The 25,285-nt window shown below is 36.4% G+C and overlaps 2 protein-coding genes across 3 annotated transcripts in view; both read left to right on the forward strand.

The window, feature by feature from the left end:
* LOC107637363 (auxin transport protein BIG) overlaps positions 1-15,268 on the forward strand; it is a 19,910-nt gene extending 4,642 nt beyond the window's left edge. The window contains 11 exon segments of the mRNA XM_021122105.1: positions 1-3,724; positions 4,481-5,098; positions 5,181-5,361; positions 5,889-6,123; positions 6,253-10,788; positions 11,246-11,468; positions 11,624-12,022; positions 12,111-12,254; positions 12,395-13,420; positions 13,554-14,057; positions 14,303-15,268. The exon segment at positions 1-3,724 is cut by the window's left edge and continues 43 nt beyond it. Of these exon segments, the coding sequence (XP_020977764.1) occupies positions 1-3,724; positions 4,481-5,098; positions 5,181-5,361; positions 5,889-6,123; positions 6,253-10,788; positions 11,246-11,468; positions 11,624-12,022; positions 12,111-12,254; positions 12,395-13,420; positions 13,554-14,057; positions 14,303-15,130 (12,418 nt within the window). The 3' untranslated portion in view covers positions 15,131-15,268.
* LOC107638162 (uncharacterized protein At1g04910) lies at positions 20,696-23,933 on the forward strand. 2 transcript variants are annotated; one of them, XM_021122106.1, is made up of 8 exons: positions 20,696-21,563; positions 21,753-21,820; positions 21,936-22,024; positions 22,150-22,315; positions 22,406-22,695; positions 22,768-22,972; positions 23,073-23,279; positions 23,527-23,858. In XM_021122106.1, the coding sequence occupies exons 1-8, from the start codon at positions 21,302-21,304 to the stop codon at positions 23,560-23,562; spliced, it is 1,323 nt and encodes a 440-aa protein (XP_020977765.1). In that variant the 5' UTR covers positions 20,696-21,301; the 3' UTR covers positions 23,563-23,858. The 2 variants fall into 2 exon arrangements, with proteins under 2 accessions (XP_020977765.1, XP_016196815.1); XM_016341329.2 differs by having other exon boundaries at positions 20,709-21,563; positions 23,073-23,230; positions 23,527-23,933.

The raw sequence follows: 25,285 nt of genomic DNA on the forward strand, positions 1-25,285 counted from the left end.
CCAGACAGAAGGTATCGAAGAATTAGGTTGGGATTTCCTCAGAACTGGAATGTGGTTATCTCTAGTGCTCTCCTTCACTCATATTGGCATCTTGAGATATTGCATGGACAAAGCGATTTCAGTACAGGGCCTTAGCTGGACTGAGAATGCTTTTGGGGAAGAGAAATATGTTGAACTGGCTGGGAGCATGATTTCCTCCCTGGTGGAGTCTGGTAAATTTGCATGTCTAATAAGTGCGCTCTCATCTTTGTTGGACAAGTACTTGCAAGCCCATCAGAAAGCTTTTCTTGGTAGCCTTAGTTACCAACAAAAGCCGGCTTCTGATTTTTCACCATTCTTGCTCATGAAACATACTGGAATTGACAAAAGCCTGCAGGATGAGCTGCTTGAGAGGAGTGGCTGTAATGAAGGTGAGCTTCAGTCTGTCCTTGGCCTCATATCACAGTTGGATGCTGCTGTTGATAAAAAAGCTTCAGGAGTTCTTCCTAAGGCCTACTGGGAGTGCATGTTGCATGGCTTTCCTTGTCATCTTTCTACTCCTAGTGCTACTTTGCTTTCTTGTGCTCTTAGCATAAGAGGAATTATCTGTGTCCTAGATGGGTTGTTTAGAATAACAGCAGGGAGAAAGGTTGATTTGGACATCGAAGTTCTTGGGCAAATTCTTGATGCTGTAATGATTATCAAGTATGATAGGATATTTGAAAGTGTTCATGGGAAATGTGATGCTGTTTATCAAAGCATAGGTGCAGAACTGGAATGGTCAAGTTATGCTGACTTAATTCTAATGAAGCAAATGGAAGGGTTTCTGAAAGACATTAATTCTAGGGGAGAAGGTCATGACAGTGTCCAAGAATGGATAATCTGCAGAATTATTGAGATATTGAGTGGCACGAGGAAAGACCCTTCAAAGTCTGCTGTTTTTCACTTTTATCTTGGTATTGAAAATGTGCCTGGACAGATCAGTAGGCATTTGCAATTGCATAATGGTGACTGTTTAGTGCTAATTGATTCGCTGGATACCTGTTACTCTGAATCTGTGAATGTGAAGGTTCTTGATTTCTTTGTGGATCATTTATCTGGAGAGCAATTTCCTGATCTCAGGCTGAGAATACAAAGGAAATTCCTTGGAAGAGATGTACATATGGTGTCTAAGTGGTTGGAGAAGAGGCTCTTAGGAAGCATAATAAAATTAGATACTGGCATCTGTGCAAAGGGGACCTCCATTTCTCTACGGGAATCAACAATGAATTTTATTCTGTGCCTTCTATCACCAACCTCGGAACAATCCAAAGAGTTGCAACATCATATTTTTAATTCTTTGCTGCTGTCACTTGATGCTGCTTTTTTGCAATTTGATATACTTGCAGCAAAATCATATTTTAGTTTCATTGTTCAGATTTCAAGAGGAGAGTCATTAATGAAACAGCTTTTGAAGAGGACTGTTGTGTTGATGGATAAACTGGTAGGCAATGAAAATTTGCTTCCAGGATTGAAGTTTCTATTTGGCTTTATTGAAATTGTCTTAAGTGACTGTAAATCTGGTAAAATTTCACTTCAAAGAACAACTAAAAAGTGTTCATCTAGCAGTAGTCTTGGGATAGGGCATGTGTCTGCCCGACCAGTTGGATCCAGAAAGAACTCGGACACATTTATTCTTTCTGCCAATCAAGAAGGGGGATCAACATCGCTTGAATGTGATGCAACTTCTGTTGACGAGGACGAGGATGATGCAACTTCTGATGGGGAGGTTCTGAGCATAGATAAGGAAGATGAAGAGGATGCTAGTAGTGAAAGGGCCCTTGCCTCTAAAGTTTGCACCTTCACTTCTAGTGGCAGCAATTTCATGGAGCAGCATTGGTACTTCTGCTATACATGTGACCTAACCGTATCAAAAGGCTGCTGTTCAGTCTGTGCAAAGGTGTGTCATCGGGGTCATCGTGTTGTCTATTCACGCTCAAGCCGGTTCTTTTGTGATTGCGGAGCTGGGGGTGTTAGAGGTAGCAGTTGTCAGTGCCTGAAACCTCGGAAATTCACTGGAGACAGCGGTGCACCTGTTCGTGGCTCCAACGCTTTTCAGTCATTTCTACCCTTTTCCGAGGATGGAGATCAGCTGCCAGATAGTGATTCGGAATTTGAAGACGACAACAGTTCAGATATTGATAACTCGCTTAGGTTATCTATACCAAAAGAGCTTCAAGAAGATATTCCGTCATTAATGGAGGAACTTGATGTTGAAAGTCATGTGCTCAATCTTTGCTCCTCTTTGATGCAACTTATAATTAGCAGACGAGAGTCTCACCATTCTAAGGATAAGAAAATCAGTTTGGGTGAAGACAAGGTGATTTCTCATGGTGTAGATCTCCTGCAATTGAAGAAAGCATATAAAGGTGGATCTCTTGATCTTAAGATAAAGGTTGATTATTCAAATGCCAAGGAGCTTAAATCCCATCTGGCGAGTGGTTCTCTCGTGAAGTCTTTGCTGAGTGTTAGTGTACGAGGTCGACTTGCTGTTGGCGAAGGTGATAAAGTTGCTATATATGATGTTGGACAGTTAATTGGTCAAGCCACCATTTCACCTGTGACTGCTGACAAGACTAATCTGAAACCTCTTTCCAAAAACATTATTCGCTTTGAAATCGTACAACTGGTGTTCAATCCTGTTGTTGAGAATTACCTGGTTGTAGCTGGTTATGAGGATTGCCAGGTTCTTACGTTGAATCATCGTGGAGAAGTGATTGACCGGCTGGCCATTGAACTTGCTTTACAAGGGGCATATATTAGACGGGTGGATTGGGTTCCTGGCTCACAGGTTCAATTGATGGTTGTGACCAACAGATTTGTCAAGATATATGATCTGTCCCTAGACAATATCAGTCCAATGCACTACTTTACTTTGTCAAATGACACGATTGTGGATGCCATTCTTTATCCAGCTTCTCAAGGAAGAATGTTTCTTATAGTTCTTTCAGAAAATGGATACATTTTCAGGTTAGAGTTGCCAGTCAAAGGAAATGTTGGGTCTATGCCACTGAAAGAACATGTGCAACTTCTGGGAAAGGAAATTCATTCAAAGGGATCATCATTGTATTTCTCTTCAACTTATAAGCTACTCTTCATATCTTTTCAAGATGGTACCACATTGATAGGTCGGCCCAGCTCTGATGCATCCTCCATTGTTGAGTTGTCTTCTGTGTATGAAGAGTTAGAAAGTAAGCTGCGGCCTGCTGGGGTACATCATTGGAAAGAACTTCTGGCTGGCAGTGGATTGTTTGTATGCTTGTCAACTGTGAAATCCAATACTGCACTTGCCGTGTCAATGGGGGAATGTGAAATACTTGCACAGAGTATGCGGCACTCTATGGGTTCCACCTCACCTATAGTCGGTATGACTGCATACAAGCCGCTGTCGAAAGATAAAATACACTGCTTTGTCTTACATGATGATGGTAGCCTTCAAATATATTCACATGCTCCAGCAGGTGCTGATGCTGGCGCGATTGCAGCATCTGAAAAAGTTAAGAAACTGGGTTCTGGTATCCTCAATAAAGCCTATGCGGGTACAAATCCTGAATTTCCTCTTGATTTCTTTGAGAAGACTGTGTGCATTACACCGGATGTGAAACTGGGTGGTGATGCCATTAGAAATGGAGATTTTGAAGGAGCTAAACAGAGCTTGGTGAATGAGGATGGTTTTCTTGAAAGTCCGAGCCCTGCAGGTTTTAAGGTAATAACTACTTATTTTGAATTACTGTTTTTTCAGTGAGAATCTTTTATTGGCCGGGCTTGGCTGCTACTCTAAGTAGCTTTGTTTTAGTGTTTGTTTTGTGGCATGCTTTGTTTTATATTTTTAAAATTATTTTTTATTTAGTTATTTTAGAATAGACATAACAATGCTGTGGACTAGACTATGTATACTCTTGTAAATGATCTAAGATTTTGCATGATATTTTGGTGTTATTCTTTGTAACTAAATCTTCCTGAAGTTGACGTGTTTCTCATGTCCCAAGTTTTAATGATATTCTTGAAAATGTGTGTATTCTTGTAGTGTAGAGTGTGTTGTCTCTGACATGCAATTATAGATGTGTATTTTTGTGTCTGAAATCTTAGATCTTGATGCCGTCTTTTCATTTTAAGTTGTCTTCTTTAGCTTTAAGGTATAAGATTATGAGGTGCTTTTTCTAGGTCTCAAGTTTATTCCAAGTTATGAATACTTATTGGAATTTGTTTTCCGTAATTGCATGGCTTCTCTTACTTTTGTGCATGATAAGGGAAATGGGAAAATGTATGGCATGGTAAAAAATGATTCAAGCTAGTAGGTTCTTTTATTATATTTTGTGCTTATAAATTTTTTATTTCTCTCTGTTTCAAACTATTACATGGTGGCAATCGGTTATTTGCAATCATATTAATTGCTTTTGATGTTCTGCGTCTTTCAATCGTGATTGTTCCTAAATTTTCTCTTTTATATGCATTTTCACAGATATCTGTCTTCAATTCAAACCCTGATATAGTCATGGTTGGTCTTCGAGTTCATGTTGGTAACACATCAGCAAGTCACATACCTTCTAGTATTTCTATCTTCCAGAGGGTTATTAAATTAGATGAAGGAATGAGGTCCTGGTATGATATTCCATTTACTGTTGCCGAGTCGCTGCTTGCTGATGAAGAATTTACAATCTCAGTTGGTTCAACCTTTAATGGCTCTACACTTCCCAGAATAGACTCGCTTGAAGTTTATGGCCGAGCTAAGGATGAATTTGGTTGGAAGGAGAAAATGGATGCAGTTTTGGATATGGAAGCAAGAGTACTTGGGTCACATTCAGCAGTTGCTGGATCTGGGAAGAAGCGCCGTTCAATGCAGTCTGCTCCCATTCAGGAGCAGGTACTAGGAGATGGGCTTAAGCTAATTGCCAAGTTTTATTCATCATGTAGGCAACAGAGTTGCTCAAGGCTGGAAGAAGCAAAGGCAGAGCTAGGCAAACTCAAGTGTAGGCAATTACTTGAAACAATATTTGAGAGTGATCGGGAGCCAATACTGCAGGCTTCAGCTTCTTGTGTATTACAGGCCATTTTCCCCAAGAAAGAGTTATACCACCAAGTAATATCTACTTTCTCTTGCTTCTATATAATGAATGAGTTTGTTCATTCATGTTGATGTATCTAGACTCTTCTTTGATTAGGTTAAAGATACAATGAGGCTTCTTGGAGTAGTGAAATCATCTTCATTACTATCATCAAAGCTTGGGATTGGTGGTTCTGCGGGAAGTTGGATCATTGAAGAGTTCACTACCCAGTTGCGTGCAGTTTGTAAGATTGCATTGCAACGCCGTTCTAATTTGGCAACATTTCTGGAGACAAATGGTATTGTCCTGTTCTTCTGATTTACTTCCACCTTCCCTTTTCTTGGGATCCTGCTTGAGGATCTTTCACATTGCAAGACATTAGACATTAATATCTAGCTGTTGACTTTTTACGCAATAAGTTTACTAGGACATTATATATTTTCTTTTCAAGTGGTACATTTGTATGATACTGCGGCTGCGACTGAACTGGTGGATTAACAGTAGGAGAAGAACGAGAGAATAAATTTATCCTTTGTAGTTCAGTTCTGTTGAAATTTGATGCAGTTATGTGCTCCCTCATCATTTAAGCTTATTCTTGCAATTTTTTTTACTTCGATTCTATGTGATTCACATTTTAATGTTAGAATATTCTGGATATATCTCGCTAATCTTTCCAGGATCAGAAGATATATCTAGAATCCTCCTACTGGAACGATTGAAGACACTGGTGTTGCTATAAATCAGGGAAAATAGAATGGTCTTGCCTGTTGTAAGTGTTCGTTTTCTATTTGTTATTGTTCTAATATTATGCTGCTGCTGGTGTAGGATCAGAAGTGGTGGATGCACTAATGCAAGTTCTATGGGGAATTTTGGATTTTGAGCAGCCTGACACACAAACCATGAACAACATTGTTATGTCTGCAGTTGAACTTATTTATTGCTATGCCGAATGCTTGGCTCTTCATGGAAATGATGCAGGAGTGCGCTCTGTGGCACCTGCTGTTGTATTACTCAAGAAGCTTCTCTTTTCGTCCAACGAGGCTGTCCAGACTGCTAGCAGGTATATTTGGACATTTTGGTCATTGTATTTTTGAGAAAATTGTTACAAGGGATTTCTTCTGCGGGGCCGGGGGGGAGTAAAAGAAGAAATTCACATCATTGTTAAGGATCTGATACATTTCTTTTTCAGTTTGGCCATATCTTCAAGATTGCTTCAGGTCCCTTTTCCTAAGCAGACGATGTTAGCTACAGATGATGTCAATGAGAGTGTAGCATCGGTTCCTGGCCCTGTTGATACAAGTAGTGGAAATAACCCAGTCATGATAGAAGAAGACACTATTACCTCATCTGTTCAATACTGTTGTGATGGCTGCTCTACTGTGCCTATACTCAGGCGAAGATGGCATTGTACTGTCTGTCCTGATTTTGACTTGTGTGAGGCTTGCTATGAAGTACTAGATGCAGACAGACTTCCTCCACCACATTCTAGAGATCACCCGATGACAGCAATTCCAATTGAGGTGGATTCAGTTGGGGATGGCAATGAATTTCACTTTGCATCAGATGACGTTACTGACCCAAATCTGTTAGCCGTATCTGCTGAGAGAACTATGCAGAATTCTCCATCAATTCATGTCTTGGAACCCAATGATTCTGGAGAATTTGCTGCTTCTTTGACCGATCCTGTCTCAATTTCTGCTTCAAAACGGGAGATAAATTCTTTACTTCTCTCTGAGCTTCTGGAACAACTGAAAGGGTGGATGGATACAACATCAGGAATCCAAGCAATACCTGTTATGCAGCTTTTCTACAGGTTGTCATCTGCTGTGGGTGGACCTTTTATAGGCAGCTCAAAGCCAGATAGCCTAGATTTAGAGAAACTAATCAAGTGGTTTTTGGATGAGATAAATCTTGATAGGCCATTTGCAGCGAGAACTCGATCATCATTTGGTGAAGTGGCAATATTGGTCTTCATGTTTTTCACATTGATGCTTCGTAACTGGCATCAACCTGGTAGTGATGGTTCCATGCCAAGACAGAGTGGAGCTGTGGATATGCATGATAAGAATGTAATTGATTTTCCACCAACTGCTTCAACTACAGCTAAGACTTCAGCAGATGAGCAAGAGAAGAATGATTTTGCAACACAGCTTCTTCGAGCCTGTGATTCTCTTAGGCAGCAAGCTTTTGTAAATTATCTGATGGATATATTGCAGCAGCTTGTACATGTTTTCAAATCTCCTGTTAATAATGATGTGCATAATAATCTTGGGCCTGGTTGTGGGGCTCTGCTCACAGTACGTAGAGATTTACCAGCTGGTAACTTCTCACCATTCTTTTCTGATTCATATGCCAAGGCACATCGAGCGGATATTTTTATGGATTACCATAGGCTCTTGTTAGAGAATGCTTTCCGACTGGTGTATACCCTTGTTCGGCCCGAAAAGCATGACAAAACCGGGGAAAAAGAAAAGGTACACAAGCTGTCATATGGTAAGGATTTAAAGCTAGATGGGTATCAGGATGTTCTCTGCAGTTACATTAATAATCCTCATACAAATTTTGTGAGAAGATATGCCAGGAGGCTTTTCCTGCACCTCTGTGGGAGCAAGTCTCACTATTATAGCGTGCGGGACTCGTGGCAGTTCTCCAGTGAAGTGAAGAGACTCTATAAACATGTAAACAAGTCTGGTGGCTTCCAAAATAACCCTATCCCTTATGAAAGAAGTGTCAAGATTGTGAAGTGTCTTTCCACTATGGCAGAAGTAGCAGCTGCACGTCCTCGGAACTGGCAGAAATACTGTTTAAGGCATGGAGATATTCTATCATTCCTGATGAATGGAATATTTTATTTCAGTGAAGAGTCTGTTATTCAGACTCTTAAACTTCTCAATTTTGCCTTCTACACAGGAAAGGATGTTGGTCATACTTCACAAAAGACAGAGTATGGAGACATAAGTTCAAATAAATCAGGCATCACATCTCAAGAATCAAAGAAGAAGAAGAAAGGTGAAGATGGAGCTGAATCTGGTTCAGAGAAGTCGTATTTGGATATGGAAGCTGCAGTGGAGGTCTTTACTGACAAGAGTGGCAATATCTTAAAGCAGTTCATAGATTGTTTCCTTTTGGAATGGAATTCAAGCACTGTTCGGGCAGAGGCAAAATCCGTATTATATGGTGCTTGGCATCATGCCAAATCAATGTTCAAAGAAACTTTGCTAACAGCCCTCTTGCAGAAAGTTAAGTTCCTCCCAATGTATGGCCAGAACATTGTAGAGTTCACAGAACTTGTGACTTGGTTGCTTGGAAGATCCCCTGATACTAGTTCAAAACACCAGATTTCTGAAATTGTGGACCGATCGTTGACTCCTGATGTAATTAAGTGCATCTTTGAGACACTCCATTCACAGAATGAGCTGTTAGCTAACCATCCAAATTCTCGCATTTACAATACTTTGAGTGGCTTGGTTGAGTTTGATGGATACTATCTTGAGAGTGAACCTTGTGTTGCCTGCAGCTCTCCTGAAGTTCCTTACAGCAGGATGAAGCTGGAATCTCTAAAATCTGAAACAAAGTTCACTGATAACCGTATCATAGTGAAATGCACTGGTAGCTACACAATTCAGACTGTGATAATGAATGTTCATGATGCCAGAAAGTCAAAATCGGTGAAGGTTTTGAATCTATACTATAATAACAGGCCAGTTGCTGACTTGTCAGAGTTGAAAAATAACTGGTCTTTGTGGAAGCGTGCAAAAAGCTGTCATCTTGCTTTCAATCAGACTGAACTTAAAGTGGAATTTCCCATTCCCATTACAGCTTGCAACTTTATGATTGAACTAGATTCCTTCTATGAAAATCTTCAGGCATTGTCTCTTGAGCCATTGCAGTGCCCACGTTGTAGTCGTCCTGTCACTGATAAGCATGGTATATGTGGCAATTGTCATGAAAATGCTTATCAATGCAGGCAATGTCGCAATATCAATTATGAGAATTTGGATTCCTTTTTATGCAATGAGTGTGGATACAGCAAATATGGGCGGTTTGAGTTTAATTTCATGGCAAAACCCAGTTTTACATTTGATAACATGGAGAATGATGAAGATATGAAGAAGGGGCTAGCAGCAATAGAGTCCGAGTCAGAGAATGCTCATAGGCGATACCAGCAACTTTTGGGATTCAAAAAGCCCTTGCTTAAAATTGTATCAAGCATTGGTGACAGTGAAATAGACTCGCAACAAAAGGATTCTGTGCAGCAAATGATGGTGTCTTTACCCGGACCATCTTGTAAAATCAATAGGAAAGTTGCTCTTCTTGGGGTGCTCTATGGTGAGAAGTGCAAAGCAGCTTTTGATTCTGTCAGCAAAAGTGTCCAGACACTGCAAGGGCTACGCAAGGTGCTGATGAATTATCTGCACCAAAAGCATTCTGATAATAGTGTGGCTTCAAGATTTGTGGTTTCTAGAACTCCAAATAATTGTTATGGCTGCGCAACAACATTTGTGACACAATGCCTAGAATTATTACAGGTGTTGGCAAAGCATCCAAATTCTAAGAAACAACTTGTTTCAGCCGGTATTTTGTCCGAGTTATTTGAGAATAACATTCATCAAGGTCCTAAAGCTGCTCGTGTACAAGCAAGGGCTGTACTTTGTTCTTTATCTGAAGGTGACGTGAATGCAGTAAGTGAATTGAACAATCTGATACAAAAGAAAGTATTGTACTGCCTTGAGCATCATCGCTCGATGGACATTGCTGTGACTACACGTGAGGAGTTGCTATTACTTTCTGAGGTGTGTTCTTCAGCTGATGAGTTCTGGGAATCCAGGCTACGTGTTGTTTTTCAGTTACTGTTTTCTTCCATCAAGTTAGGTGCCAAGCATCCTGCCATCTCTGAGCATGTCATTCTTCCATGTCTGAGAATCATATCTCAGGCATGTACCCCCCCAAAGCCTGAGACACTAGACAAAGAGCAAGGCCTTGCAAAGTCTACTGTAAAGGTAAAGGATGAGAGTAATCAAAATGTATCAGGATCCTTGACTGGTGCTGTCTCTGTCAGTGGGACCAAAACATTGCCAGACTCCTCTGAAAGAAATTGGGACGTGACACCTAAGGCTCAAGATATCCAGTTGTTGAGCTATTCTGAGTGGGAGAGGGGAGCTTCTTATCTTGATTTTGTTAGAAGGCAATATAAAGTATCACAGGCAGTCAAAGGTATTGGCCAGAGGTCACGACCCCAAAGGCATGACTATCTGGCACTTAAATATGCTCTACGGTGGAAGCGTCGCACTGGTAAAGTAGCTAAAAGTGACTTATCAGTGTTTGAGTTGGGATCATGGGTCAAAGAGCTTGTTCTGAGTGCCTGTTCTCAATCCATTAGATCAGAGATGTGTATGCTGATAAGCTTGCTTTGCTCTCAAAGTTCATCCAGACAATATCGGTTGCTGAACCTAGTGGTTTCTTTGTTACCTGCAACACTTTTTGCTGGAGAAAGTGCTGCAGAATATTTTGAGTTACTATTCAAGATGATAGAGTCAGAGGATGCTCGTTTGTTTTTTACTGTTCAGGGTTGTTTGCGTACAATCTGTACTCTAATTACCCAAGAAGTGAGTAATGTTGAGTCTTTGGAAAGGAGTCTACATATTGATATATCTCAGGGTTTTATCCTTCATAAACTCATCGAGCTTCTTGGAAAATTTTTTGAGGTTCCAAACGTCAGATCCAGGTATGATTGCTATTTGAATATTTTTAGTTAAAATATAACTGTCATGAATCACTTACCTCAAAAGTTAAGATATTAAGTGGAGGATATATATATATGTGTGTGTGTGTGTGTGTATATATGAAGACACCTTTCATACAAGAGCTTATTGTGAATATAAGTGCACTCTGCCTTTTTGAAATTCAGCTTCTTATAAGAATAAGGTGGCAATGATCAAACTCTCAACCATTTGGTTATGGAGGGCTTTGAACCATGTTAAACTGTCTCTCCCCTAATGCTTATGCTGTCATATAAAGGAATATGAGTATATTTTCTAATTAATAATTAATTATCCTTAGTAAAGAAAGGATTGAATTATTTTCATTGAACGCTTTCTTTCTTAAAGTGTGAAGAGGATGTGGCAATTTACCTGTAACATTTTGGTTTTGAATCTTCTCATTAATCTAGATCTTTATTACAGATTCATGCGAGACAACTTACTTTCTGAAATTCTTGAAGCCCTTATTGTTATTCGAGGTTTGATAGTTCAAAAGACAAAGTTGATTAGTGATTGCAATCGGCTCTTGAAAGATCTTTTGGATAGCCTCCTGCTAGAAAGCAGTGACAACAAGCGACAATTCATTAGGGCCTGCATCAATGGTTTGCAAATACACGGGGAAGAGAGAAAGGGGCGTACCTGTTTGGTATGGATGGATTTTATTTTTCATTTCTCTAACCATTATAGCTTGTTTCCTCTAATCACTTGGGGCAATTTTCTGTACAAGTTTACAACGAAGTTTCAATTTGGTTACAAATAAAGTTATTTCAAACTTATTCTGATCTATTCCTTCATTTGCAGTTTATATTGGAGCAGCTTTGCAACCTGATCTGCCCCTCCAAACCTGAGCCTGTATATTTGTTGGTCCTAAACAAGGCGCATACCCAAGAAGAGTTTATCAGGGGATCAATGACTAAGAATCCGTATTCCAGTTCTGAAATTGGGCCATTAATGCGTGATGTTAAGAACAAGATTTGCCATCAGTTGGATTTGTTAGGCCTTCTTGAGGATGACTATGGAATGGAGTTGCTAGTTGCTGGGAATATCATCTCTCTTGATTTGAGCATAGCCCAAGTCTATGAGCAAGTCTGGAAGAAATCAAGTCAGTCTTCTAATGTGGCCAATTCCAACTTGTTGTCCCCAAATGCTGCCACCTCATCTAGAGAATGCCCACCTATGACAGTGACTTATCGACTCCAGGTTTGTTGCATTTGTTGAATATCTGATTCCCTCATTTATCACACTTTTTGGTTGAATTTATTATAATTTTTATGATAACGATTTTCAGGGATTGGATGGTGAAGCAACTGAGCCTATGATTAAAGAGTTGGAGGAGGATAGAGAGGAGTCTCTGGATCCAGAGGTCGAATTTGCCATAGCAGGTGCTGTTCGGGAATGTGGTGGACTGGAGATATTATTGGGCATGATTCAGGTTGAGAGGATTATGTTCTTTTGTATTACTTCAAAGAAAACTGATGTGGTTTGCCTAGCTTATTCATTTGTTTTTGGTTGAACTCCTATTTGGCAGCAAGATTGATAATATAACTAACTCTCTTTTCCATTAATGTACAGCGTCTGCGAGATGATTTCAAGGCCAATCAGGAGCAATTGGTAGCAGTTCTTAATCTTCTTATGTACTGCTGCAAAATTAGAGAAAACAGACGAGCCTTGTTAAAGCTAGGTGCTTTAGGTTTACTTCTTGAGACGGCAAGGCGAGCTTTCTCAGTTGATGCCATGGAGCCAGCTGAAGGCATACTTTTAATTGTTGAAAGCCTGACATTAGAAGCAAATGAAAGTGACAATATTAGCATCACACAGGGTGGACTAACTGTCACTAATGAAGAATCTGGTACAGGTGAACAAGCCAAAAAGATAGTTCTTATGTTCTTGGAGAGATTATCGCATCCATCAGGCCTCAAGAAATCAAACAAACAACAGAGGAACACAGAGATGGTTGCTCGAATATTGCCTTACTTGACTTATGGGGAACCTGCTGCAATGGAAGCTCTTATCCAGCATTTTAGTCCTTATTTACAGGATTGGGGTGCATTTGACCATGTGCAGAAACAATATTTGAACAATCCAAAGGATGATAATGTTGCTCAGAAAGCCGCAAAGCAGAGGTTTACGCTGGAAAATTTTGTTAGGGTTTCAGAGTCACTAAAGACAAGCTCCTGTGGAGAGAGATTAAAGGGCATGATCCTAGAGAAGGGTATAACTAAAGCTGCAATGAGACATTTGAAAGACAGTTTTCCTGATGTGGGGCAAGCTGGATTTAAGAATAAGGATGAATGGGCACAGGGTTTAACACTACCATCTGTCCCCCTTATATTGTCTATGTTGAGAGGTTTGTCAATGGGGCATCTACTTACCCAAATATGTATCGATGAAGAAGGTATCCTACCCTTGTTGCATGCCTTGGAAGGGGTTTCAGGAGAAAATGAAATCGGGGCAAGGGCTGAAAATTTGTTGGACACTTTATCTAACAAGGAGGGTAAAGGAGATGGATTCTTAGAGGAGAAGGTTAGTAAGTTGCGACATGCGACTAGGGATGAAATGAGGCGCCGGGCTTTGCGCAAGAGAGAGGAGTTGCTTCAGGTATTTTACATTCTAAGAGTTCAATTTACTAAAGGTTGATTATACTACTACAGCAGTGTTAATGCTATTGATAGAGTTAAAATTTCCATATTTGTCCCGTGCTGAATCGTATTACTTTCTCATCCGATAACAGGGCCTTGGAATGCGTCAAGAGCTGTCTGCAGATGGAGGTGAGCGCATTCTTGTTTCCCGGCCTCTTCTTGAAGGTTTAGAAGATGTCCAGGAGGAGGAGGATGGATTGGCATGCATGGTATGCCGGGAAGGATATACTTTAAGACCCACTGATTTGCTGGGCGCTTACTCATATAGTAAGCGTGTGAATCTAGGCGTAGGTGCTTCTGGCAGTGCTCGTGGTGAATGTGTTTACACTACTGTAAGTTACTTCAATATTATTCATTTCCAGTGCCATCAAGAGGCCAAAAGAGCAGATGCTGGCTTGAGGAATCCTAAGAAAGAGTGGGATGGGGCAATGCTCAGAAACAACGAATCTCTCTGTAATTCTTTATTCCCTGTCCGAGGTCCATCTGTTCCACTCTCACAGTATGTGCGATATGTCGACCAGTACTGGGACAATCTTAATGCTCTTGGGCGTGCTGATGGAAGTAGACTTCGCCTGTTAACGTACGACATTGTTCTGGTATGTTATTCGGCTTCATCATTGTCTTCCTTTTTGTTATCAAACGATAAAGTCTGACGGACAAAGATTTAAAGGGAAAAACCTCTTAAAGAATGTTGTTTACGATAGATGTGAATGATTGATTCATTTAGATAACCTGTTTAACGGGGTCAAATATTTCTTACAAGGATGTAAACTTATTTTTACGCTAATTTCATTCTAATATAACTTTTACGTATGTTCATGTTATTTTCTCCTTTTTGTAGATGTTAGCTCGATTTGCAACAGGGGCATCATTCAGTGCGGATAGCCGCGGTGGCGGACAGGAAAGCAATTCTCGGTTCCTTCCGTTCATGATTCAAATGGCACGACATCTCCTTGATCAAGGAAGCTCCTCACAACGACGGACCATGGCCAGGGCTGTATCAGCATATCTAACCTCTTCCACGTCAGAGACAAGACCCTCTTCTCCACCTGGCACTCAATCTGCATTGGGGACAGAAGAAACTGTCCAATTCATGATGGTGAACTCGCTCCTCTCGGAGTCTTACGAGTCTTGGAGGCAGCACCGCCGTGCTTTCCTGCAGCGAGGAATCTACCATGCATATCTGCAGCACACACATGGTCGGTCAACAACTCGTCCAGCATCATCTGTATCAGCTTCTGCGGAGACTGGAAGCATGGACCAAAGCACCACAGCGGAATCCGAACAGAAACAGAATGATGATCTTTTGTCGATCATTCGTCCAATGCTTGTTTACACAGGCTTGATTGAGCAGCTGCAGCATTTCTTCAAGGTCAAGAAGTTGGCGAGCACGGCACCCATGAAGACTGAAGGCCCGTCATCGGCAGAAGGGGAGGATGAAAGTAACAACTTGGAAGGCTGGGAAGTGTTGATGAAAGAACGGTTATTGAATGTGAAAGAGCTTCTCGGGTTCCCCAAGGAGATGCTGTCCTGGCTTGAAGAGATGAATTCTGCCGATGATCTGCAAGAGGCTTTTGACATAGTCGGCGTTCTAGCGGACGTGTTGTCCGGCGGGTTCACTCGGTGTGAAGACTTTGTGATGGCTGCAATTAATGCAGGCAAAAGCTGAAGAAATTTTCATTTCCCTTTTGAGGTTGAAGATATAAACCCTCGTTAATGTAGAACGCTTGTGTACTATTAATATTCTTGTTACAACGCTGAAGCTGATGGAAATTGAAAGAGAGTGTTGAATGGTGTCACTTAAAGATACCCGTCTTAATTTGATGAGAGAAAAAAAAATAATTTCAAGACAAACATGGGAAGCAATTTAATAATCTGTTAGAATACATAAATGTCAAGTTTACCCGCAAAATAAAATCCCTTGCTCAAATACCAAGATTAAGTAAAAAACTAAAAGCCTTATCTTCATGTCAAGTTGATAATTAATAATTTTTAATTAGTTTGACATAAAAGATCATTGTACGGAGTTTTTACCAAAATTAAAACGCATTATTCTTGATTCTTCTGCATGAGTTGAAGTTCCAATCCAACAATGCAGTCGTAAGCAGATTATTCTGACATTGCACTTTAGACACAAAAATTCATGCCTTGTGACTCGTGCATTTAGGTAATATTACATAAGATTATCAATTACTCGTGAACTAAAAACAATTAAATATTGTATAGTTCATGCAGATCAGCAGTGTCATCTCCATTATTATTCTTGCGTGTACACGCTACTAATGGAAGTATACTAATGGAAGTATGGAACTCCCTTAAGATGAAATGAAATCATAATTACTCCCGTGATATCATGTCATATTACAAATTATTTCTATTTTTTTTCTATAATATTTTCTAATCCAACAAGTTAAGATCTAGTTTGTCGTAAAATTAAGTTTCAATTAAAAGTTTATCGTTAACTAATAGATTTACACGTACAAAATAAAATTTAAACCTCAAACACTTATTTAAACGAAATAATGAATTAACTACTAAATCATAATGACTAATATCCATGCCTTGCACTAGAGAGTTACAATATTTAATTTCCTTTAATTGCAAATTCAATAACACCCTCCTATTTCTTCCTAGCTTGGTAAGACTAACTGCCTCAAACCACATAATGCAAGCTTCGCCATTCACCAAGCCAATTATGCCCTTGCATGAATCACTTCACTTGATTCTCATCAACACTAATGATTTAAAGTAACCCAAAATCAATAAAATAAAATTGATGGCATCATATCATGCACTTTGAACCAATTGGGAGCATGGCAGTCTCCTACTGTCAAGGTTGCGTTAAATTGTCAATGAAGGAAGAAGCACTTGAATGAGTACCAAGACACAATCTATCTAAGCCTTATCTAAAATACTACTCTTTTGACATTAATTAAAACTAGAGGGAGAGTCGTGCAATGCACTACTGTTAAATTTGAAATGTTTTATATTAAAAGTATTTTACAAAATATTTATGTAATAATTTATATTTAATTTTATATAATTATTTAACTAAAATATAATGCAAATTAAAATTTAGTTTATTGTTTTAAAAATTTTAATTTATTTATTTTTAAAAAAAGTATAAATTTTTTTATATTAGAGTTATATATAGTTACATTTTTATTTGTTGTTTTTATTTTACATTTGTTTTGTTATTATACTTTGTTTTTCTGATATGGTGTTCTTTGAATTGTAAAATAATTAAAGAAAAATGAATAAATGAGAATGAAAAATACCAAAAATATAATAAAAAATTATGAATTAACTTTATAGTCATAATATATTTGAATGTTCTTGATAAAAAGATGTGTCAAATTTATATTTGGAGAAGTTTTTGACAATTAGTATAAGAGATTAAAAGATTGAAGAGTAGTAAGAGTCTTATGTAGCATTTATAAATAAATCAAATAATATAATAGTAAGAATCTTAATATGTATAAGTTGTAAAATTTGAATATTTATAATTACAAATTTTTATAATTATTCTGGTATTTTTAATATATGTTGATTGTATTTAATTAGTATGTTATGATTCAATTGAATATAATAAATAAGAATTTTTCTTTTAATTTATAAAAAAATTTAACTAAAAAATGATTAATTAATTTTGCCAAATCATTAGAATTGCTAACGTAGTATCATTAGCAAGAAAAAAATGAGTTAAACTCGTTGCAAAAAACGTTGATATCAATTTTTATAGGATTTGGATCCTCTAAATTTTGAAATTTACTTCAGAGTGTAAAGTGTAATTTCTTACCATTTATTTCATAAGAGGACCAAGAGAAAATTTGAGAGAAAAATTATTCAAAGGTGAGAGATCACACTTCACCTTCTACCTTCTAAAGTGAAATTCAAAATTTAGAAGATGCAAATTCATTTTTATAGGTTATAAATAAATTTAAAAGCAATGTTTTTGTTTTAAATAAAGTGCTTCAGCAAGCCTATGACTTAAAATAACTACTATATGTTCACATGACGTTTTATTTAGATGGAAAAATAATCACTTTTTTATAGAATCACTTGTGTCAAAAGTTTAAATATTAGAGAGAAATACATAAACAACTATATATCTTACACTTAGTCGTAAGTTTCATTTTTTGATTTGTATAAATTTTACAATTTTTTTTTCTTCGTTTCGTACTTTTTTTAAAATTAACAAAAATTGAATTCTAAATCTTTAGATTATAGGATTATTTATTCTAAATATTTAATCTAGGTAAAAAACTAGAAATACATAAATGATTATATATCTTACATGTTTTAATCACAATCAAGTGAGTATTTCACTTATATAAATTACAAGAAAAAGAATAAAATAAAATAAAATAAACAGCATCTCTGTGTTAGTATTGAACCAACTTTCAGAAACATTAAAGAGGAAAATTGTGACAAAAACATGCTGCAACTTGGTTGAATCCGCACCTTTTGTTCACAATTTTCCCACCACATCCTTATCTCCATATGTTTCAGCTAAGTCACTTGTCACATAAAATTGAGCTGCAACTATTTCATTCCTTTGATTGGTATTTATTTCATTGAATAAATTACTATTTGTATCCATAAAAGATACAAACGCTGATAAATGTATTTATATAAGAATAAAATAACAATTGTATTCATGGAAGATAGCTCCCGTGTGCCAAGAATACCTAACGGACCAATTGTGTAACCCACGTTCGGGTACTTTTGGCACACAGAAACCATCTTCTGTGGTTATAATTGTCGTTTTATTCTTATATGGGTACATTTGTTAGCATCTATATCTTTTATAGATACAAATGGTAATGTATTCTTATTTCATTACTTTGGTGTTGGCCATGAATATCTTTTCATTATTATTTTCAAAAGAAGACAACTATTCTCATCCACATTTCATCAATTCGTTTCATGCAATTTAGTAACAAAAATACAAGAGGTGGTCCTTTGGTCCTTCTTTATTATTATTTGGTTTTTCATATTCCAAATATTTATATCCTGATTATTATCTAAGTCAACAAATTCTCATAACTTCGTGTCATCTAGCTTTGACAAATTGACAAAGGAAATATGATGGAACTGTCAACAAATTCTAATCTGACCCTATTATCGGATTAGATAGACATTTTTTAGTACTATATCAAAAAAAGAGAGATTAACAATCACATTTTCTAAGTGACCAACCTAAACATAGATTTACTTTAAAAAAAAATGTTCATTATTTATGACTTTATGTTCACTCTTATCCCGTGAAGAGTAATGTTAGGTGAGTCTATAAAAATAGATTTGACATTAAAAGAAAAAGAGTAAAAACAGAAAAAAATAAATAAATAAGAAAAAGAGAAAAATAAGAATAAAAGTGGTGTCAAAATGATTTCCTAATATTATTATTTTATAAACACATTATTTTTTTCACCATTAAGGATGATATGTAATCCATCCTTCTTAAAATAAATATTTTTTAAGAAAATTTGAGAGAAAAATTATTCAAAGGTGAGAGATCACACTTCACCTTCTACCTTCTAAAGTGAAATTCAAAATTTAGAAGATGCAAATTCATTTTTATAGGTTATAAATAAATTTAAAAGCAATGTTTTTGTTTTAAATAAAGTGCTTCAGCAAGCCTATGACTTAAAATAACTACTATATGTTCACATGACGTTTTATTTAGATGGAAAAATAATCACTTTTTTATAGAATCACTTGTGTCAAAAGTTTAAATATTAGAGAGAAATACATAAACAACTATATATCTTACACTTAGTCGTAAGTTTCATTTTTTGATTTGTATAAATTTTACAATTTTTTTTTCTTCGTTTCGTACTTTTTTTAAAATTAACAAAAATTGAATTCTAAATCTTTAGATTATAGGATTATTTATTCTAAATATTTAATCTAGGTAAAAAACTAGAAATACATAAATGATTATATATCTTACATGTTTTAATCACAATCAAGTGAGTATTTCACTTATATAAATTACAAGAAAAAGAATAAAATAAAATAAAATAAACAGCATCTCTGTGTTAGTATTGAACCAACTTTCAGAAACATTAAAGAGGAAAATTGTGACAAAAACATGCTGCAACTTGGTTGAATCCGCACCTTTTGTTCACAATTTTCCCACCACATCCTTATCTCCATATGTTTCAGCTAAGTCACTTGTCACATAAAATTGAGCTGCAACTATTTCATTCCTTTGATTGGTATTTATTTCATTGAATAAATTACTATTTGTATCCATAAAAGATACAAACGCTGATAAATGTATTTATATAAGAATAAAATAACAATTGTATTCATGGAAGATAGCTCCCGTGTGCCAAGAATACCTAACGGACCAATTGTGTAACCCACGTTCGGGTACTTTTGGCACACAGAAACCATCTTCTGTGGTTATAATTGTCGTTTTATTCTTATATGGGTACATTTGTTAGCATCTATATCTTTTATAGATACAAATGGTAATGTATTCTTATTTCATTACTTTGGTGTTGGCCATGAATATCTTTTCATTATTATTTTCAAAAGAAGACAACTATTCTCATCCACATTTCATCAATTCGTTTCATGCAATTTAGTAACAAAAATACAAGAGGTGGTCCTTTGGTCCTTCTTTATTATTATTTGGTTTTTCATATTCCAAATATTTATATCCTGATTATTATCTAAGTCAACAAATTCTCATAACTTCGTGTCATCTAGCTTTGACAAATTGACAAAGGAAATATGATGGAACTGTCAACAAATTCTAATCTGACCCTATTATCGGATTAGATAGACATTTTTTAGTACTATATCAAAAAAAGAGAGATTAACAATCACATTTTCTAAGTGACCAACCTAAACATAGATTTACTTTAAAAAAAAATATTTATGACTTATGACTTTATGTTCACTCTTATCCCGTGAAGAGTAATGTTAGGTGAGTCTATAAAAATAGATTTGACATTAAAAGAAAAAAACAGAAAACAGAAAAAAATAAATAAATAAGAAAAAGAGAAAAATAAGAATAAAAGTGGTGTCAAAATGAAATAATATGAGTAAAAAGTATATATTTTTTAAAGAATATTGAAAATTACTAATAAAAATATAATAATAAAATTCAAAATGCAAATTGATGTTGGTTATAGTTAACACTTAACAGGGGGTCCCAATGTCTGTTAAAGTGTAAATGCATTACCTTTCCATTTTTGGCGCCTTATTTAGAGGCATTGTCTTTGCTTCTTTCCCTCACTTTACTATATCAAACTACCCTCTTCTATTCTTCCAAAGAATGAGTTAACTAATTGTCAAGTTACAAACTTTTCAGTACCATTGTTATTTGTACCTTGGAAAAGTCATTTCTTTTTATTATTATTGATAGTTTATGTTCATCAATACCCTCAAAAACTAATCAACATTAGACCCATTTTAGGGAATTTCAATTGGATTTTTCCATTTGTTTTTTTCTTCACTGTCTAAATGAAAAGCTACATTGCTAATGTTCTAGTTGCTAACATGCTGAAAATCAAGGAGTTTTTAGAATTTCAAGGTGTATAAGATAACTATTGATGTGATTCAGAAGCAAGAACATCAGCATGTCTGGTGGATGGATCACATTTTTGGCTTTGGAATAATCATGGAATTTGGTCAAAATGTGGTTGCTTTGAAGATCCAAAGGTAAAGGTGTCACTCTTTGGATTACCCTTGAACCTTGAGGGACAATTTATTAAGCATCACTAACTCTAAGTTCAAGGAATTTATTAAGGCTTTTGAAGAGTTAAAGTCAAAGTGAAAGTTGAAACAAGAATCATTGGTATTAAGATGGGTTGAAGTGGTGATGGAGATGAAGCTCAAAATGTTGGCTTCTGAAAAAGTTGAGAATTCAAAGAGGTTGACTATAAGGCCTGGAATCAAGGTGTGGCTTGCTAGAGCCATTACAACTGCAATAATTTGGAGTATTTTTGCTCAAATGATTGCTCTGAGGGAATTGTTGGGGCCAATTCTGTTAATGGGCATGCCTTATTGTTTCAGTTCCCCTGTTGTGTTTCAAATTGGTGAAAAGTCTTTGGTTCCAACCAAGGTTGTTCTGCCACCAAAAAGTAAGTCTGTCTCTGACACGCAGAAAATTGCTTGTAAGGGTGTTCATGTTTTTTTCTTCTATGAATGCTTATTTGAGCTGTTCTATTGATCATTCCCCCTACCTACTTTCAATTTGCTTTGTGTTTTGGGTTCAAATTGTAAGAACCTTGATGCTTGTCCCTACTGAATTTGATGGTTCTTGTCATCAGGGATTTACAAGAACAATGGTTATCTTATGGTCTCATGCAATGGTGGACTCAACCAAATGAGAGCAGCAGTAAGTTATTTGCATTGTTTACCATTTCTTCAATCAACATCATCATTGGCATTCAAAGTTCAAAGACTTAGTTTCCTACCTTTCTTTTTTCTTTTTTTTCCCACCCTCAATGCAGATATGTGATATGGTTGCTATTGCAAGACAATTAAATGTCACTCTCATAGTTCCTGAGCTGGATAAAACCTCTTTCTGGGCTGATCCAAGGTTATGCACATAATTCTTGCTACTTGCTATCATACTTTGAGTTTGGAAAGTGTCCATTTTTACAACTACCCTAATTTCTTAGTTGGAAAAACAAAATCCTCACCTTGTTTACATTGTTGTGGCAGTGACTTCCAAGACATATTTGATGTGAATCATTTCATTACATCCTTGCAAGACGAGGTTCGGATATTAAAGCAACTACCATCAAGGGTGAAGACGAGAGTTGAACAAGGACTGTCCTTCTCAATGTCTCCTATTAGCTGGTCTAACATCACATACTATGAAAATCAGGTCTTTTCTCAGTTTACATGATTTTGTTTTTCAATTATCAGATAGTCTTTGGTGCATCAGCACAGCTAATTGTCCTAAATGTTGTGACAGATCCTTCCTCTCTTGCTGAAACACAAGGTTGTGCACCTAAATAGAACTGATGCTCGGCTTGCGAATAATGGACTGCATACCGACATTCAGAAGCTGCGCTGCCATGTTAATTTCAATGCTTTGAGGTTTACTTCCCAGATAGAAGAGCTTGGTAGAAGGATAGTGAGGATTTTGAGAGAAAGAGGACCCTTCATTGTACTTCACCTTAGATATGAGATGGACATGTTAGCCTTTTCTGGCTGTGCTCATGGTTGTGACATCAAGGAGGAGGAGGAACTTACAAGAATGAGGTAATCTAAGGGTGAAAATATTATTTCCCCTAGTTGTCATTTGAATGTAACTCTTTGCAAATCAAATTTCAGATATTCTTATCCTATGTGGAAGGAAAAGGTCATTAATTCTGAGCTTAAGAGGAAGGAAGGTTTATGCCCTTTAACACCTGAGGAAATTGCTCTAACATTAACAGCACTAGGCATAGATCATAATGTTCAAATTTATATTGCTGCTGGTGAAATATATGGTGGAGAGAAAAGGATGGCAAGTTTACTCAGAGAGTTTCCTAATCTGGTAAGTAAAAAGAAGCAGAACCATGCATATACACTAACTATACTTGTGTGCAAATTGTTCAATTACTATTATTATTATCATTTTGTCTAAACTGAAACAGGTAAGGAAGGAAACTCTGCTGCACCCTTCAGATTTGATGAATTTCCAGAATCACTCATCACAAATGGCTGCATTGGATTATCTTGTGTCCCTGGAAAGTGATATATTCATTCCAACATATGATGGCAACATGGCCAAGGTTGTGGAAGGCCACCGCAGGTGTTTGTCACTATGCTCCTTTCTGAAATCTACCTTAACCTTTGATGTGGTGAAGAAATACCTTTATTTTATTTTTCTGAGAGTCTATTTTTTCTTTGTTGCAATTTTTCTAGTATATAAGAGTCTTAAATGTATGAATGAAAATCATTTGCATCTTTGATCATAATTGAAAAGCTTTACAAGCCATTATCTCTTTGCTATACACATTTCATTTCAATTCAACTATTCAAGTGATATCATCTGCTATGAATTTAGTTGATGGTTTAATTATTTGAGATCATAATTTTTTTTTTCAGATTTCTAGGATTCAAAAAGACTATACTACTGGATAGAAGGCTTCTGGTAAACTTAATAGATCAGTACACTAATGGTTCATTGAGCTGGGATGAGTTCTCCATTGCTATTAAGGAAGCTCATGTCTATAGGATGGGAAGCCCTAAAAGAAGAATTGCCATTCCAGAAAGACCAAAAGAAGAAGACTACTTTTATTCCAATCCTCATGAATGTTTGCAATTGATAGATGAAAGTCATGAAACATTGGAAAGCACATTATCTTAATTAACAACATAATCATAAGGCAAAGGCAATTGTTATTGAAGGAGCTATGTCCCTCCCTACCTTTGCTTAATTGATTTTAGTTCAACACAAGAATCATTAACATGAATTACATGTTTTGCTGCAAATAACATTGTATGTATGAAGACTCAAAATGTGTACTATTTTTAGCACACTAAAAACTTCTAACAAAAGAAAAAAGAATAGTACATCTTCAAGATTCACCAAACCAAAGTGAAAACAGAACCACATTACAACCATGCCTCTTGCTGTGCTTTCTGGCTGCGGCAATGTGCCCTTTCACGATCAGGGCGACCGCCGTGGCATCCATCATGTTGAAAGAAAGGAAACTTTCATTTATTTTATGTACTCAATTACGTAATGTCACGTTAGCAAAAATTATTACTTTTTACCTTGACCGCATAAATAATTATCCAAAAGAACAGATGTAATTAGATGACTATAAAACGTTCTACACTATCAATAAATCTAAACTCTATCTAACATTTTTGGATATGAGAGAGAACTTTTATATGTTTGATAAAGGTTAAAGAGAACAATATGGTATATATTTATTAAAGAGAACTTTCATCTGTATTATTTAATATATTGTTCCCCGATCCCAAAATTTAAACAACTAATCAAATTTGGAGGATAGTGTTTTGAGTGATCCAAAAAAGCCTTGATGATGCCAACTACACCTCTCTTTCCTCAAAGAACAATACGTTCCAGCAAACATTTTTGTCAACTTCTGCTTGTCCCATGCATTGTAGGGTAGTTTTGCAAGCTAATCAACACAAATCGAAAATCCAAGAGGCTCCTCAATCTTGGACAAGAGAATTTCCATCTAGGAGCTCTTATGGTGTTTCCATGTCTTTTACTTTGATAATTTTTTCATAAAAAATCATAAGTAACATAACTGTTTCACTTTTAATGTACATACTCAAGTGTTCTTATCTATTTCATAATTTTCAAGAGTTTCATAAGTATTACAAATGATTCATTTAGAAGTTTTACAAATGACATGATACCAAAATTAAATCATATTATTCACCTAAACATAACTTATTCAGTATGGCCAGGAAGAAGAGCATAAGCAATAAAATCAAGTAAATAGCTAATAAAAACTTTTTCTGCCAGGAACCACTGAAACTTTAAATAGTGATAAAGAAGAGAGATCAAGAATATATAATCCCAAGTCAAACAACCCATGTTATTCCAAGCAAATTATATCAGGATACCACCATATGGCTAATATCCATCAGAAACAGAATTCTTGTCTGCATGCAAGAAGACATTGCAAGGAAAACCTACTTCAAAAAAGTGTTTCTGTACCCTCAGCTGCAGCAATTAAGGTGGCTTTTGCTTCTAAAAGTTGTTAATATAAAGTAATAAATAATAGACTTTGTGATATTTTCATGAATAATATTGATGCAAAAAGTTACACATAGCTCATCCATGAAAACATTCACCACATTTTTACCCCCTCAATTAAAACAT

The sequence above is a fragment of the Arachis ipaensis genome, chromosome B04 (assembly GCF_000816755.2).
Source record: "Arachis ipaensis cultivar K30076 chromosome B04, Araip1.1, whole genome shotgun sequence".
Classification (NCBI taxonomy): Eukaryota; Viridiplantae; Streptophyta; class Magnoliopsida; order Fabales; family Fabaceae; genus Arachis; species Arachis ipaensis.